This window comes from Notothenia rossii (genome assembly GCF_949606895.1).
Source record: "Notothenia rossii genome assembly, chromosome: 5".
NCBI lineage: Eukaryota > Metazoa > Chordata > Actinopteri > Perciformes > Nototheniidae > Notothenia > Notothenia rossii.
The window spans coordinates 22,614,208-22,632,976 of NC_136903.1; the positions used below are offsets into that span (position 1 = coordinate 22,614,208).

Consider the following 18,769-nt stretch of genomic DNA (forward strand, 5'->3'; position numbering starts at 1 on the left):
ACGAGATTAGAAGGATACATTTCTCTGCAGGCAAATAGGGCCAAGGCTTCACACAGGAAGAGAATGGGACAGTGCAATACATTTTGCAGAGCCCTTTCGTGAAAAGGCTCTTGCTCTTTGGAAGTTAAGTGTCACCAAAGTACAAGGCATTGTATAGATACACCCCACCTCACATATAAATAGTATCCATACATAAAAGGCAAACTGAAATGGCATTTGTCTCATATCATTCCATGTCACAGTATAAAAACAGCGCTACAATCAGAATGTCTGCTACAGGCATTCCCAGTGCGGTGATTGATATGTTACATGGAGATACGGCGAAAAAGTGGCTGTCGGTAGATGAGTGTTGACTTGAAGGTGGGAAGGCCGCTCTGTTTTACAGAGGGGGATAGATAGGAGAAAGTTCCCAGATGTATTAAAGTATAAAGAAAGAAGCGTATGTTAGTCCGAAAGCAGTGAGAGAGGAGGAAGGCGGGGAGTAGAGACAACTAAAAAAGGATAAGTAGACCCACAGAATTATGTGAGAAAATTCAAAGAAGGAATGTGTTAAGTCAGCTGTTAAAAACGAGAAGGGAATCAGCAGAAGACTGAGGGTTAGGGGCAGAGAAGAAGTATTTTAGTCTTTAAAAAGGCAGAGCGCAGGAAAGAGGCAAAATAATTAGCAGCGACCTCCACCAAACAGATGCTTCCATCACCCAAAACCAAAAACGGCAGATGAAGCCTTACACCCAAACAAGCTGGGGTAGAAAGAGTGGGGGGCAAGGGGCTCAGGGACCAGGGGACGGGCAGGAGAGGAGCAGAGCGGGATGGAGGGTCTCACACATACACACCCTCAGGGTTGAGACTGGACACTAAAGGGTTTTGCAGGTTGCGTGGATGTCCCAGGAATTGTTTGGCAGTGGGGCGAGGCGGCGATTCCAGTTGAGTTACGTCGTAGCCTGGCGGAGACACAGAAATGTGTTTAGAGGGCACATCATCTAGCAGAGTATACAATGCTGAAATGTAATTTGTTTCCATACTTCCGTTCCTGTATCCATCGTGCAGAAGATGTGCCAGTTCTAACTGCTCCAGTTGCTCCTGAAGCTCTGTGCGTGAGTGTGTGTGCGCTGGCAGCACACCTGTCTGTTGAATGAACTGCTGCAGGTTACACTGCCTCAGCTCCTTATTCAACTCCTCCAGCTCCTCCTGTTTGGCCTGAGATAGAAAGGGAAATGGATCGGTGACGAAAACAAAGGACAATTGAGAGCTCACATCACTCAGTATTGACCCAGTGAACACTGTCACCCTGTTTGCCTGTAACTGGGCACAGCATATGGAAATGGGATGAGCTTAACAGGCCTGTCAATCAGTAGATATAAGTATGTTTTGCATGACATTGAACTCCTAGCTCTCTTTGTGTTTTAAATGTTGCTTAATATTGTCTTATTTGTAAAAAAAAAAAAGTAGGATGTATTAATACATAAAGGCAGGACTCCTGTATTTTGCCTTTAAGTCACATAACCTCTCCTGTAAGTGTCAAGTTACTTTTTTACCATAAGGGGGCAGTAGAGTCTACAAGTCTAGTCCCAAGTCATTGAAACAGACTATCATTATACAATATAGATCCAGCAAATCATCAAAGTCCCAGAATTACCGTAAGCATTATTTTCTGATTCCATCAGATTTCAGCCGCCTGAGACCTACACTTATAGACGGATACGTAACAATGCTCTTTCGCCTGCTGCATTTCAGAGTTTTCATAATCGACCAGATGCCGCAGGAGCCAAGATATTCATCAGCTCCAATTATTGACAACGTGGAGCTCAGAGATGCTCAATCAAGAATGTGGCATCACCTCTGCGCCCACACATTAAACTGTGATGCACGCATACAGGCCGGTCAATTGGTTCTTAAATCGACTTTCCATTTGTGCTTAATCAATGTGTCCGCACCCAGTACAGGAAGCAGCAGCAGGAATATGCTATAGTCCCTTACCCCCGTGTGTGTTTGTGTGTGAAGGAGTAATTGATGTTGGACTGAGGCCGCCTGCTGATGCAGTTCACACCTGCAGGTCTGCCCTCCATTAGCTTAATGACAGGAACGCTGTGCTCATCACCACCAACACTTAAACACTCGGCTGGCAGCCTGGACCAATCAGCTCACTGATGACTGACAAAGCCAGACATGCATACCTTCTCCTTACTATGGAATTATGCTGTATTCTTTTACCGTAATGTCATGTCATTTACAGGGAATCATTTCATCTTATTTCTTCAAGGCAAGAACTGCCTGGGTGGCTAAATGCCTCTGTGGTTACATTCAGATGTAACAACATTGCAGTCCTGTTATGACATGGCAGTACATAATACCGGTATGTATGAAAAAACTAGAGCCTAATACCTCTGTTCTGCAGCAGGATGCTTTATATATAATTGGCAAATTGATCATGACACAATGCCTCTCTGTTCCATCAACCGGGGACTTAATCTGTTGAGTTCACCCCTAGAGTCACACACATCCCCAGGAGTATGACTGCAAATAAGATTATCATTATGTTTTAATCATTTTTGCAGCCAGTTATTACTTGTAGCCCAGTGGATTGAGGATGGGACACAAAGGTATTTCAGTCCGGCTGGTCTTTGCTAATCAAGATATGGAAACACTACACTACACATGTTTTCAGTGTGCTCTATTTCCTTGTGGCAGAACATTCAAAACCCAATCTACCATACCACCAAAAAAATGTATTCTTCACTATAATCTGAATGAGCTTCATGAAGTGGACACCCGAGTCTTTGTTTCATGTGGATTATGAGGAAACTTGAGTTTGTTTCTAACTGGGTTAGGCTTTTATTGATTCAGTCGCATCTATGACAACCACCAAAAGTAAACAGACATGACACGATAAAACTACCATGAATTGAGGCCGAGTAGATCCAATAAAGGGGCTTTTGTTCTACACATCAATCCTCTTTAATCTCTTTTTACACAGGGTACAAGAATATATAGATACTGGCAATGTAATGTTAACACCATTAGTAACCATGTGTTCAGAACATGCATACAAGATAATACCTGCCAAACCAGTTCGGCTACACTGTAATTTGTCCTTTCGAGAATAAAACATTTTGATACAAGGCAGGATATGAGTGTACAGCATTCATTCAGTCATCGTCACTTGTAGGATAATTTATTATATATAAAAACTGTCACGATAAATCATGTGTTCAAGTGTCTCTGCACTGTTGTTTGTGTGTTGCAGTATGCAGGTAGGAGAGGGATACAGCTTTACACTAAAGCTAGAAGAGGGTCTACGCTACACCCCTCAAATGACTACACACAGGCTGATTAGATTTAAAGCCCTTTCTCAAGAACCGTCACCTCTCTCCTTACCTGCATCAGAGACTCTGCCTTCCCCAGAGCCTTCTCAGTCTCAGATAGCCTCCCCTCCAGCTCTGTCCCTTGATTCTCCCGGCTCTGGATTTCTGCCTTCGCGACATCGAGGGATTCCTCCGGCCCGTTGGCTTTCCCTTCCGCCTGGCTCTCCCGCTGGATCTCTTGCTCCAGCTGAACAGAGCGCACGGAGAACTCGTGGAGCCGCCGTCCGCAGTCGTCTAGCTGGGCGTGGAGCTCCCCGACCTTCCTCCTCATTCCTCGCTCTCGCTCCATCTCCGCCTGAAGCTCCTCCTCCCAGAACTGCTCGTGGGCGAGCTCGGCCTGGTTCCTCCGCAGCGCTTGCTCCATGGTGTCCATCTCCTCTTGCAAGCGAGCGTCAGAAACGGGTGAAGGACACGGCGATGGGTAGGGACGATCCCAGGAGTGCGACTCCCTCTCTAAGGCTTCTAGCTGGGCCTCCATAGCCCTCATTCTCTCCTGCTGCTGAAGAACCTTCCTAAACACCTCCTCTTTGGATGGGCCTATAGGTGGTGTTGGAGATGGAGATGGAGATGGCACATGAGAGGGTACAGGGCTGGGAGAAGGGGAGGGAGAGGCTCTTTGCTCTGGAGAGTCCTGAGGAGACCTCTTAAACTGTTTGGCTTTGGATCTAGGAGAGGTGGAAGGCCCCAAGTTAAAGGTGAGGGCCTTCTTAGGCTGGCTGCGTTTCAAAGGCTCCGGCTCAGGATGCCTGGGCAGGGGAGGGGGAGTTGGTCTGTCCTGTTTTGGGTTAGGTCCGTCACTGCTGCTGGGGCCAGTACGGCGCAGGAAGAACTGAACTTCACTACCATGTTGGCCTAACTTAGCCAGAGACTCCAGAGGCTTCTCTGTGGCCAACAGCTGCCTCTCGGTATCCCTGAGACGCTGGATCAGAACATAACGGCCTGTTTGACCTGTGAGGGAGAGAGACAGAGAGTGAGTCCATATTTAATACACAGACATACTGCAATAACATTTAAAACATCTAAATTGCCCTTAAAGATTACTATATGAAAGGTGAAAAGCTGAAAGACACTCAGTGATATTAATAAATAGTTCTGTTACATAAATCATTCAAGACCTTTCTTTTCCTTCAGTGCAATTTGGTCTGATTCCTCCCACTGCTTCCACGCAAGTAGCATTAAGTCAGCAAATGGCATCAGCAGCATAATGGTGATGCTGATGCCTTTAAATTTCTGCCTCCGAGGATTGGAATAAAAGGCTGCTGTGCAAGACTCGCACAACACGTACAAAATGTTCAAATAATCTGAAGTTTCCACAAGGACCTTGAAATTAGGACAAGCCCTCCCTGATGACTCGGCAGCAAGCTCACTCATGGAAGGAGGAGACTGCTAAATCTGGATTTATGTTGTTCAACACTGCTGCAGCGTGAAGCTCGAATAAAGCCGGAGGATATAGCAATCTGACATAATACTCAATTTAAGTTAGGGGTGAATGAAAAAGGTGAGAGCAGAAACTGAAATGCTGCCTGTTATCTAATCACTTGAGGCCATAAGATAAAGTGATCAAGCAGCAAAAACAAGGTGCCAAGTAAAGACAGCTTGGATGCTGGTATCACAACATGACCACCCGATGATCTCACCACACTAAAGAATTTGAGGGACTCACCGATGGCCTGGGCCAAAGCGATGACCACATCCTGGCAGGACGTCTCCTCCGACAGGCCACACACGACCCGCACCACTCCGTCCACCCACACTTTGAGCTCCATCTCAGGACACTGACGGGGTGAAGGGTTAAAAGGTCTTCAGAACAGATTTCCTCAGATTGGCTTTTTGTTAAATTAACACTGCATGGCACTGATTCTGAAAAACAAAAACAAAGAGAAATGTGTGTTGAGAGGATTGATATATTAGAAATGCAATATTTCCAGTGGTTAGAGCAGAATTAGCTGACAGTAGAAACAATGGACAAAAGAAAGCCTCACACTGATTTCTAGAGTCCTCACTGATCATGATGTTATCTTACCCCAACATGTGACAACTTGTTGCTAACCAAAACACAACACACTCAGTTGTGTGTTTCTACACTAAACAATGATGATGTAGAAAATGTACTTTGCCGCTCGAGGATATGATTGAATTGTACATTTTAACACCAGCAGCCAATGGGTAGAGCAGCGTTGTATTTTTGTTCAGTTCGTGGTGGTTAGTTAAGAGCCGCGGCAGTATCTCGTGGACCTGGAAGCATAAATGCCAATCTGTAACCCAATTAAACGCTCTGCTGCCCTCCTTCAAAGCCGTTATGATAGCTTACTGCCGAGGGGAACGGACAGGGAAAGTGGAGCAACTCAAGTGTGTCTATGTTTGGGAGAGGGTGTTTGTGCGGTAGAAATACATAAAAACATAGCGAGAGAGTGTGTCCCTCAGTTTGAACCCCCTCAGCAGGACCAAAACTGGGTCTCATTAGACTTCAGGGTGCAGATCAGCAGGTATCTTAACATGTCTGTGAAGCAGATTCAACCTAAATGAATATTATGTTCGGTACTACATCTGTCTGTCTGTACTTTTACTGCTTAGCTTCAAAACAAGGAAATAAAATACTGCAGTGCTCATAAAAAGTGAATTGCCTGGAGCGGTGGAAGGATTATCTATAGCACTTGGCACAGTGAATGAAACTTTGTAGCCTAGGTGGTTAGAAGACAACTCTTCACCCAGAGTCAGACAGATGGTGTTCTCTTTCTGCCAGTCTCTCCGGTTCTCAATGGGAGATGTTTAATGCCGAGCCCCACCATTATCATGCCCCTCATTCAGCGCCTGGCTCTGCTCCACTGGCCGCCATAGGGAGCTGCTTTGAAGGAATGCACTGACTTCATCTGCCAGCCGGAAGAATTCCATGCTTTTCTTAACAAAGCCCCCCCACCCCCCACCGCCGCCCTCCTCTGCCGCTGACCTAGCTGCCCCGCACCACCATTACTTCTCCGCTGTTTAGACGCCAAACAGCCAACTCTGATGTGGCAACAACATCACACAGAACAGCTCAACATGACACCACATATGGGAGGGAATGACGGCACGGTGAGGAGATTTAACCAGCGGATCAACTTCAAGCAGGAGATAGAGATGTATGATCACATGTGGCAGCAATGCGAGCATTTAGTGATCTCATCTGGAGAGAAAGCTGATATGAAAAGGGGAGTGCTTACCCAAATCAAACGTCAGAAATGTTCACATAGCGGAGATGTCAATATTTGTTTTTTTCAGAGGGCACACTCTGTATCCTCTGATAAAACAAATATTGAGCAATGCATCATTAAGTCTAACTGCTTGAGTCCCAGAGTTCGGAAACAATCATTAACTTCTGCCAATGAGTTTTATTTATTTTTCAAAAACAAGCAGAGGTGAAGAGGAAGTCTCATGTAGAGGCCAGGACAAAACTTTCCTCAAAAGCATCTTCATACCAAGCCTGAATTTACAGGGAAAAAAGTTCCTACCTTATTTGATTTTAGGTGATTTACATGCAAACAATAACTCATTCTATATATGTGTCTGAGATTTCTATGAACCATAACAATCTGGTTATAAAGAAGAACACGAACGTCTCCCAGCCAAAAATGCCACTCTCCCATGATGCTTAGGTCTAGTCCCTCCTGGCTGCTGAAATGTGATAATGGGAAACAAACAGGCCTGTGAGTCTCAGGTTGCTGTCTATTCTCTTTGTCAAAGGCAAAACATCACTGAGAACCAGACATCCGCCTGACCCAGCTCCTTTTCACAGCGCAGCTCCTGTGTCAGTTCTCATTGAAATACAGATGCAGGACAGCTTCATTCACACCGTTTGTGAAGCGTACCACCAACGTGAGATCTCAACAACGATGAGAGGGACTGAAATAAAGCTCAAAATAGCAGAAGTCTATCTATCAACATATTGTTGGTCCTGAAAGGAGGTTGAGTGAAACCCGACAGTAGAATGGTTGGTTTCGGTGTCACCATGCAAATGCTGTCGACAAACACAGGCCGCAGACTGCTTTGCACGTGTTCAGAGTCACTATGCACACACACCCATTATAATGTAAGCCACTGAAGTTATTGGAAGCTCTTCATTTCATCCATATGACAACACTCACACTTCCCCACCCCACCCTTTAAACTCAAGCCACCCCTAAAAACAGAAATACAACTCCCACCTCTACGTACCCTCCAGCCCCACCCACCCATATCAACACAGGACAGTTTCAGTTGAAACTCTAAAAGTGTGGCATGTTTTCTCAGAGGAAAGATATCAAGAAGATGTACAACCACTTTGGAGGTAATCAGCAAACCGAAGCAATCTCACACTCTAGGCTCAGACACAAGCCCATCCACAGGAAGGAAAAAACACGAGGAGCTCAAATTGAATAAATCTAATAAACAAGTCATACTGTATAATAAAGGGGAGAGTAAGAGAAACACTGAAGAAGACAGACAGTGAGCAAATGAGAAAGGGAGAGAATAAGTGCGGGGTGGAAATAGTTGGACAGATATAGACAGATGAAGAGTGGTAGAGAAAGGAGCAGTGATTGGAGCCATGTGCCTCTCCCCTCTCATCATCGCTCACCCATCCAGCTAAGCGTCTTTCATCACCCTGTCTGTGCTTTCCGTCTGTCTCTCTTCAATAACAGCCCCTTGTTGACTTTGACTCAAGGCAGAAGATGTTAGCATCACAGCCCTGGGCATGATTCGGCTCGTCTTTGCCCCTTCCTGCGTGAGCAACAGTGTCAGGCTGTGAATCGATCTGCCTTTTTGGACAAGCCTGGCATAAAGTGTTTGTATGCCAAAACTACAGCATGGGACACACCCAATCGCCATTTATGTTTTTCCTATTATATATGAAAATCCCCCAAAATGTACATTGTCTCACACACACATATATACACACATATATACACACACACACACACACACACACACACACACACACACACACACAAAATGCAAAGACACACCCGTAAAAGGAAAACATCACACATGGTGCTACGAGTCTGGACGAGTTGCACCCCCGCAAATTCATGAGGCTGTATATGCAAATGCTCTTGAACCGCAAAAATGTACATGCAATTAGTGAGCAGACGACTCGATAGACAGACTTTGATTGAAAATGTACACCAACACACAAAATATATTGCATGAATTGTTTTTAACACAGTGGATAATCTTCAATTTATTAAGACTTTTCTCCGCTTTTGGAGTCTTCTTCCAATGTTGAAGGAGGTTCAATTATATATAAAAAAGTCATTTTGCAGTTGACGCATTCCTGCGAACAAGTATAAACCATTAACTTTTGTTAATCATGAGCAGCATTGGCAAACATGCGGAAACCAGTATGGCTTATCAGGAAAATTCCAAGAAAGGTTATTCATGTGTTGTAGATTCTCAATACATGAGCCCTTAGGTTATGAAGAGCTTCTTCCTGGGTGTGGACAGAAAGTACAGAACTCAGTGTGCCGCCAGTATAATGGTCAAAGGTTGGGTTAGGCTTGCGTTCATGTACAAACCTGTACTGTATGTGTACTGTAAGTGTGTTTGCAAGCAGCCATGTCATGTAGGCCCATCTTTACGACAGGTTGCTCCTGCGCTATCTCTGCAGCAACAGACCTCCAGGGAACAACAACAGGAGCAAAGGGCAGAGTGTAAATCACACTGCATCTGATCTGAACCACAGACAAACGCACAAATACAACATTTAAAGACAAACACCTATCGCAATCAGTATCAGCAGAGAGAAAAAGACTCTGGCTCAGGCTGGGTAAAGTGTACACAATAAGTTAGACATTGACGTGAGAGGACAATGAACAGTGCTGGGAGAAGCTGTGTTCTCGGTGCCACTCTGGTCCAGGTTGGCAGAGACACACTAACTCTCAAAGAGCCAGTGACACGCTGGCACGGGGCAGCCTGGCTTCATCCGTACTGCAGAGACACTATTGTTGTTCTGGTTCCACGTTCAGCAGACAGTGCTGCCTCTTTTGTGGCCCCTGGCATCGCCGGGTCGTCTGCCCTGCCACGCCAGTTTTCACAGCCATTATGCTGTGTCCACATGTTAACACAGATAAAAATAATAAACGAGAGCGAGAACAGATACATTATTTTGTCCTCCCTAGCCTCCCGTTTTGCATTCTTTATTCCTCCTCACCCTACTTCGTCATCCAGGGTTTCAGTCTACCAAGAGAGCACAGTCTATTTGCTCAACGAGAGATAGGACAGCACAATAATGATGCATTATTGCAGAAGATGAACCTTTTTTTCTGCAATTACAACTGGTTCTCTGTGGACAACTTGTGATGAATCACATGGGTATTCTCAGGCGCTGCTTCATTACACAGCAGCAAGACAAGGCGACCAGAGCCTGCATACAATTGCTATAAAGTTTGATAACAAAAACACACAGTGGTGTATCATAGTGTACCTTCCAGGAGTTTCAACTGCCTTTTAGAACATCGCACAAAGTATTTAATTGGCCTATGTGACTTCTTACATTTTGGTAAGTATCCAGCTGGGTGAAAAAACATCATTATCTTCAATATTAACGATAAGCACGTTAATGCAGTCACATCCCCAGGGCTTTGGACATCGTCCCTGCATAGTCCTTTTATTGAACAAAGCTTTTTTAGAATTCTCACTTTGTAACTTGTGCCATGTCTTTTCACTTACAGTTTTTTTTTCTTGAAATGTGCATGATTGAATTTTATTTATCTACCTTTATTTTAACGTGTAGTTTGATTCCTAACATCTCATTTAAAGGTGGGGTAGGTAAGTTTGAGAAACCGGCTCGAGATACACTTTTTGTTATATTCCATGGAATGCTCTTAACATCCCGATAGCAATGAATATCTTAAGTGCTTTGACAACAAATCCACAAAGAAATGTCATCTGTGGAAGCCGTAGTAGACTGATCAAAATAACTGGATGGCCTACCTGCCTGTCAGCTTTCCATCTGTGCACACACTTATCTAATGCCCTCATTGGTCATGTGCGCGTTCGTGTGTGTTGGAGGAGGGGCTTTGTAAGGAAGTAGCAAATTTCTTCAGGCTGTGTATTTTCAAATTCTAGCAATCTCGAGCCGGTTTCTCCAATTTACCTACCCCACCTTTAAACCATAATAAATCTGCTAATCTTTGTACAAAAGCATCTGCGCAAGCTAGGACCAACATAGTCCTCCCGGGGCCAAATACAGAAGATATTTGAGAGATGATTCTCATTACATCATAGATCTGACAGGCCTGGCCTAGCCTTATGTCTTTACCTGCCTATGATCATGTCTCCAAAAGCATTCTTGATAAATCGTTAACAAGGCAATCATTTCTTAATCCTCCAAAAGATGTAAGTAGCTCCAACACAACACCATAACTCCATGTAGAAGTCTTAATCAGTGGGGCCCCTGTGCCTGTGGTGCGAGGGAGTGGTCCAACACAAGGAAACCAGATCCAAGATCTGAAGGCTTCTACTGTGCAATATAAAACATAATAACTTTCCAATGTAGACATACCGCTCACGCACAACATTATTTGCTTTTATAGTGTGACAAGGCAGTAAAGTGTTGGAAAAATAACAAAGTCGCAGCAGGATGGTTTAGTTTGTCTGGGAGGTGGTAACAAAACATCAAACAGCAGTCTGTTCACTTGGTGAAACTTGGTCTACTTTACAAAGCAAAAATTGGGTTATGTGTGTTTTTGTTTAATCTGCCAAGAAAACATTTGATTTGTGCGCAAAAATGAGTGTATACATGTTTATGAAACTGTGTACAGTGACTGCGTTTCTTCTTCTTGCTCACAGTAGAGGGCCAGGCTGCAGCAGGCACTCCTGACACACCGCCTGTTAATTACACTGAACGGTTGCCTGGTTCCAAGCTAACAGAGCTTTGCTGAAGCTCATACACACCTAATGAATAATGCTGTATTTAACAGCAAATTAATCTGGCTAATATTTCTCGGAACAGAATACAAACACTTGTGACCGACCAACTCTTTGAATATCTCCTCTGTCCGATGTGTCTCTGCTCTATTAACATGCTATTGACTCAGCGCAAAGGAATCAGAAACAGCATAAGCTTTGTCGTCATACTTGCATACAGGGATCTGTCGCTTCAGCCCTTAGCCTTCTCAATTATAATGATTGGCTCGTCCAAGTGTGAAATCTCAATGAGAGTGGATCAGTGGTTCATTAATGCCGGGGACACTTTTGCCTCTAAATCAAGGGCAAACACAGGCATCGGCACCTCATATTTACAAAAAGCAGAATGGCAAGTAAAAGGTTTCAAACTCTAATGTCGGAATCAGCTGGACATAAGTGAGTACTAAACTCTATGCTGCTAGTTCTCATGTACAGTCACTAAACACACAAGCTGCGTATGTAACCAATGGATGAAGAGGGTTAAAGGGCTCAGGTCAAATACTCCAGTTGGCCATCACCTGTGGCTGTCACTACCAGTGCAGTCACACTGTGTAAAACAGCCCTTTGTGTGAAATCCCAGTTACCATGAATCATCAGAAGTACTCCTACTGACCGATAGAAACCCGGCCTGAACCACAAGAGGGGAGGACATGGGAGAAGGTGTGAGAGAAAGAGTCTTGTCAAGTCTTGGAAATGCATGAAATAAAAAGAAAGCCTGGCCCACTTTTCGAATTTCATTCAAAGGCAACACTCCCATGAGCATGTGGCCACAGTAGTTTACACAGGCCAAGCCACAATAAAACATGACTAGATTATTCATGTCACTGAGTGAAGGACTGACTCATACCTGATTTGGCTATCGCTTTTTCCCTTCAATCCCGGAAACAGAGCTGGGGAGAGTACATTAGAGACCAGGAATTTGTTTGCGCTGACTCATGGATCCACCCACAGAGCCAGTGGCTAATGGTGAGAATGATAATGCAGGATTGCACATAGCCCGTGGAAGGCCGAGTGATATGACTGCCTGCAGGCTGAGCCCTGTGAGTACAGGAGCTCGTATTGTTGTTTGAGCCAGAGAAGAAGGCTCTCAGACTGCTGATGGGCACCCATGTGTAATTATACACTCCCGACCTGACTCAGCAAGGCTTGCCAGGGAAGGAGGACATCGCTCTGTTCCCAGCTAAACTCATATGTACACAGAACACACACACACACACACACACAGGCTGTGCAGAGAGTTCATGCACACAGTCAGACATTCACTTTTAACATAGCCAAAATAGCATGTTGCATAAATAGTCGGCAGACCGGCTGACTCTTACTTGATGATGATGCTTCATTTAGGAGTAAATTCAAATATGAAAGGGAACCCACTAATTTAAAAGATGCAATTTATGCTGTGCACGAAGGGAAATAAGTAGCTTTTAAATTACCCAAACGTTATTTATAGTTAAGTTGTTTTGCAGGTGCAATTGTGGGTCCTCCGCTCTCACTTCCTGCATGCGTGCGTGTCTTTAAGGAGTCATGAGTTCCACTGCCTCCAGTGTCACAGGTTTGAAACTAAACTCATAAGTAATTTAAAGGTCGCTTCCATGTCTGCTCATATCAATTATTCACCCTGGTTTTTTTTTTTTGCCAACTTACTTTCTTGAAGCTCAATCCAAAATAAGGCCTCAAATTATGCACTAGCAAACGTCAATGGCTGAAGGTCATTTGAGTCATTTTGAAAATCCCCTTCGACTGTAGATTATTGAAGGAAGGCCATTTGTCAGTGACTGAGACTGCTGTTCGTCTTTCATCATACTTTAATTCCATGCAATCGATGACGCAATATACACTCACCAGTCCTTATCTGAGCTGAAGGGAATATTGCTGTTAGCGTGCCCGAGGAAACAAATATCAATTTGGTGCTGCAAAGTAAATGGAATACAAGAGAGCTGAAAAGCCACAAACCTGGTTCACCTACAAACAGCTCAAGCCCAGCATGTGGCTGTGCTACAGTGATAAAAGACTTAAGTTGAGTCTTAGGTGAAGCTTTTATTAATCCAGGAAAGAGCAGGTGCACATTCTTGTGCAGGGTTGAAATTGTCATATTACAACAAAAATGTATGACTCCCAACAGAAAGAAAACACAGATCTGTCTGCTGAATGGATGTTTTCACAGATGAAAGTGAAGCATTCCCCGCAGTTTCCTCCCAAGACATCAATCTGAGGTCACGGACATTACACGGGCAGTTCTAAAACTACTATGGCTAATGCAATCCATTCACTGCTGGTTTTGATTAGATTCAACTTTGAAACTGAAAGCCATGAGTTCCTGACATTCTCTGAACAGCTGCCAGGAAAAGTTTGAGGGTGAAAAACCCAGGTTGTACAGATTAACATGTTACTTCATTGCTAAGGTCAGCCTGCTATGCAAAACATCTCTTCTCTCATCCTTCCCATATTTACCTAGGGAGTTCAAACATACCTGGCCCCTGGAGAGAAGGGTACAGGTAAACACTGCCATGGAGTCATAGAGTCTGTGTGTGTGTGTGTGTGTGTGTGTGTGTGTGTGTGTGTGTGTGTGTGTGTGTGTGTGTGTGTGTGTGTGTGTGTGTGTGTGTGTGTGTGTGTGTGTGTGTGTGTGTGTGTGTGTGTGTGTGTGTGTGTGTGTGTGTGTGTGTGTGTGTGTGTGTGTGTGTGTGTGTGTGTGTGTGTGTGTGTGTGTGTGTGTGTGTGTGTGTGTGTGTAATCCTGCTTTATACTGATAAGATGTTGTCTTCTAGTTACCATAAAGGAGACTCACTTCACAAATATGCTGTTGCTGTGTGCTGAGATTAGATTTATATGAGGAGTGTGGGGGGGGGGGGGGGGGTGTTGAACACACAATCACTGTGGAATGATGAGTCATCTTTCTGGGAACAATGTTAATATTAAAGCTTTTGTAATGTTGGACACTCACCCAGTATACTAGTCACATTGTTCTTAAGATGCATATCATATTATCCTGAATAAACAACTTCTTCTGAGTGAAACATTTTATTGGAACAGAGACTGGAACAAAGATAAGACGTTGGGTAAAGCAAAAAAGTAACATGAATAAGGAGGAACAAAGGTACTGTTACCAAAGGTGGTCAGACAGAGTGCAGGCATCAATGGGAGTATTTTTGTTTTAAGAAAGCACGGAGGGCGAAAAGGATTACCAATATAGGATCATCAGTAGCACTCGTGCTAAGAATTGGAATCTTGTGGGGATTTCTTACGTGTTGGGAAGACGGTAAAGCAATACAACAGAGCAGTGGCGAAGGGCTGCCTGCCACAAACTGCCATGCAATGTCTATGGATATCAGCCAAACTCAGTTGGGGATATTTGAACTTTTGGCGGCGAACTGCAGCACATGCAGCCAATCAGTTAACAGAGTCCTCTGCCTCCTGTGAATATTTTCACCTATGTTCCAAATTGTTTTGTTTGCGCCCCAATGACAATAGTATGCCTCGAGGTCGCAAAATACTTATATAATATTGCAATGATCCACACTTTGCTAATGCCTAGCATGTCTTTGCTACCGGTCTGTTCTTGAAATTATGTTTTACACTTGACAATAGAAACAAACTGTTTAATATTGTCACAAGCAGCAATATAGGAAATGGGCCTTTTTTAAAACTGTTTTAAATGCACAGTGCTTGGGCGATAACCAAACCAGTATTGAGGGCTGATACCCAACCATAAATGTACTCATCTAAATAAAAAGAAAGTAAAGGGTGGAATCTGTTTGTGTTGCATGTGGATCAGAAGGCTTAGGGTGGGCCTCTCAATAAGCCTGATTTATAGTCTGATGGGGAGGTGTCTCATATGACTCTCTCTCCCTGTCATTACTCTGAGGGTAACGATCACGCCTATCAGGGAGTGGGGGGGGGGGGGGGGGGGATTTGGACAGTCAAGATGTAAGGAAAAGGTAGGAGGGCAGGGTGCAGATTTACGGTCGATTCCCAGTAACCCAGGAACCCCTTTGGGACCAGGACGATATATCTGTCTGATGCACCCCTTCACTTCCAGAAAGCATCCTTTCACCCGTCCAGCTCCAGATCACCGGGGTGATCTTTGGCATGGATACACACACAGCTTAATACTGAGATAGCTGCTGTTTTCGAGTTTACATAGTGGAGATAAGTCAGCTACCCCCCGGGGATGACAGAGACAGAAGAGGGGGGGGGGAGGCTGGACAAGACAACACAAAGACTTATTGTGTTCGTTAAAGAGGGAAAATTCAACAGCATGCACAGATACAAGCACCAAGTCGAAAACATATATCAAAATTAATACAATTGCTGCGTTTGGTTTCATAAAGATGATAACTGAAGCCATTCATACGGATCTGTTTCAAAAGGCAAGTTTACCGCATAATCTGGATAACATTGCAATGTAAAACCTGGAGAGGTTCATATTCCACATTTGAGAAAGATTCGGGTTTGTCTCTGCCAAGGCACCCAGGCAACTCAGCAAACCTTAAGGTCTTGGAGCAGAGCCCAGGTCTGAGTCAATCATTGCACCTTCAACCACAAAAAGCAGGTAACCTGATGCTGAGAGTATGTCCTATCTACTCATCTCTATGGATGAGAAAAGTATCAGCTTTGTCACGGCACTGTGGGAAGCATGGCAGTCGAACATATACATGCACATCAAGTGGTACAGATTCACCTATAAAAAGATTGTAATTTGAGTATATTCTTTGGACTGTTTGAATGAATAAGCATGTACAGTAGTGACAGTTCACCATTACTTTAATTTTTCATAGGCTCACCTAAATTTGCTCATCCACTTGTACTTTCGCTCAATTATTTATGACCCGTCTTCTAAAACCCATCTTAATGCAGTCACATTTTTCAACCTCATCATGACTTGTTTATCTGTCTTCAAAACAAAGCAGCATGTAACATGATAATCGCTAGTGCGGGTATATTAATCATGTTTATGAAAAAGTTGTTGGAGGGTTACTATGGAAGATTTTTTTGGAAATGTTAAAATATTGTAGTCCTAATTTTTGCCCAGCCGTATTCCGTACATGTGTTTGTTTACCTGTAGCTGCCATCTACATAGATGCTTATTTTGCTTCTAATGTGCTTGATCAAACACATCTAGAAGCCTCTCAGCATGAGGGATGAGTCTGTCAAATCCACCTGCCTCTCTCCTATCCTGTCTGTTGATTTAGTATCTCCGAGGCAGACATTTTCTCTTTCTTGCTGGCACCTTGACCCCCCTCCTGGCCCTGTCCGGGGCCCTTGGCGAAAGGCACCATGTTATTTACTGCGCAGAGAGCTCTGTGTGCAGAGAATCAACACGGCTTGGCTGGTTGAGCAAGGGAGCAACCTGCTGCTCACTCTCAAAGATACAGTCACATGACCCTCCCAAGGGGCTGGCAGAGATGTTTACCCGCGCAACAATCACTACACACGGTATAATTGAGAGCCATGGACAGAGACAAACAGACACATGAAATGTCCTTCCCGAGGAATAGCAACTTAAACCTGACAGTGGTTTCAAGCCGTTTTGGCAAATATGAAGCTTTGGGTTTAATGAGGTGACAGAGCAAACACCACATGAAGGCTGCAAAAAGTTCAAACTGAAAGGACATGACAGCATTCACTCAGGTGAATTTTACAGTCAGTTGGACTCCCTTGGAAACATATCCTTAGGTGGATTAAGCTCGGGAAGGACATTCTGAAGCTTGGCGGTTTAATCTAACCTCTGACCTGCACATGTTGGATGAATAAAAAGAGATTCAGGCTAAAGGAAGTGTGTTCTGCTCAACGACCTAGACTTTTTCAACATTATTCCCTGAAAAGGTTGACTGAAGTGCAATGCAATTGGCAACAAATCCTTCCCTTCGGAACACTATTCTCAAATCTCCAGCTGGGATCAAAAGACTAATACATTAGTCTCTGATTGATTATAGACATTTTCTGTCGTTTTTCAACAGACAAAAATGTGTTTTCAAGTGCTCTTGAAAGGTCCATGTTTTAAGATTAGAAAGCAGATCTGCACTGACATTCCTTCTCCAAATCCCCTCCTTCCTCTCAGTAATTATAGCCTTGCAGCTGACAAACTACAGGTCTGTCTGTTGTGTTTGTCTTTACCTCCTCAGATACAACAGGTGAAGTAAGGCCTGTTTGCACTGGGCTGGATACCACGCTATTACTGGTTCTTCTAGCCAAGTACATAATGCCCTTCCTGGTACAATAATAAAACACCGCGGGAGTAAAGCAGAAACAGTCCTATTTCTTTTCTTTTACAACAAAAAAAACGGAATGTTCCCATTTACTAAAACCCTGAGGGAGAGGTCTGCAATAGTTAACATGGTGAGGATGATTTATTCAGAGGACTAGAGATGATTTGATACATTGAAGACTGGGTTGATTGGATATAGGGTTGTGAGGGAAGATGAGGGAGCTGGGGGTGAGGGATACGAGCGCAATGCAAGGAGGACTGGGATCAATCTTTTATCACTGCAGTGTGCTTTCATCCCTAATGGATCCGACATGAGCAGAGCACAGAACCATCTTCCGTCACATTGCACAGGCAGGGGAAGGACGCACGGAAAGAGCAAGACGGAGAGATAGAGCTAGACGGATCAACACCTGAGAAAGAAGGACAGGGAGGGAGGGAGAAAGTGGTTCTGACCACCTTCCCAAAACCAACCACAACTCCAAACATGTTATTTCACCGACATGCTGTCATAGTTTTTCCAATTACCCGTGGCCTTGAGCACATCTGAAGGAGTTGGGTAACAACTCATGATAAGGAAAGTGAGAAATTATGTCAGAAAGACTTTGAAATGTCTCATCAGGAGGAATCCCAAGAGATATCTGGTTGTGGATGCATGGGCGGACTTTCTTTCCTGGCCATGCAAGCTGAGTGACAGATAGACACACTGACAGTGACACAGATAGACACACTGACAGACAGACACACTGACAGACAGACAGAAAGACTATTCTGGAAGAATTCCATCTGTGTATTCGAGCAGTGAAAGAGCAGTAGAAATAACATTGCGGAGAACAAGGCACGACAACTCTCAAAGGACACTCTGCTCTCTATGCCGAACAGACTCATTCATGTGATAGAAAATACGAAATATCTAGGAAGTGAGGGAGTAACAAAAGAGAAGGAAAGAAAAAAGAAAGTGCTAACTAAAAAAGGCTGGGAATAAAGCAGAACGTTTTATAATGCAGAGTTCAAGGCTGCTGGGCAACCACATCATTATCCTGCCATCTGATAGTTGCTTTAGGAATATTATCTTTAGCACTTCAACGAGGGGGGACAGCAGTACGTTTTATCACCACTCCTATGCTCCGTCCATCAAGAAATGGAAGCTAACATGCTCAACTTTCTATGTGTCAATGGTTTAAGGTAATACAAATACTGTATTTAAGATGGCTGGTTGGCCAGGGAGCAAGCAGTATGCAGGGTCAGTATCAGACACCAGATAGGGAAACGAGCAAAGGTC

General features: G+C 44.0%; 1 protein-coding gene across 4 annotated transcripts in view; it reads right to left on the bottom strand.

The window, feature by feature from the left end:
* The window catches only part of rassf7a (Ras association domain family member 7a), a 34,439-nt gene that overhangs the window by 1,018 nt on the left and 14,652 nt on the right, over positions 1–18,769 (bottom strand). For 3 of the 4 annotated variants that reach the window (XM_079680841.1, XM_079680839.1, XM_079680840.1), the window contains 3 exons: positions 5,026–5,222; positions 3,376–4,310; positions 834–1,197 (listed from right to left, as the gene is read on the bottom strand). In XM_079680841.1, coding sequence (XP_079536967.1) covers positions 834–1,197; positions 3,376–4,310; positions 5,026–5,128 — 1,402 coding nt within the window. In that variant the 5' untranslated portion in view covers positions 5,129–5,222. The remainder of the gene's footprint in view (positions 1–833; positions 1,198–3,375; positions 4,311–5,025; positions 5,223–18,769) is intronic. The other variant, XM_079680842.1, reaches the window with a different exon arrangement.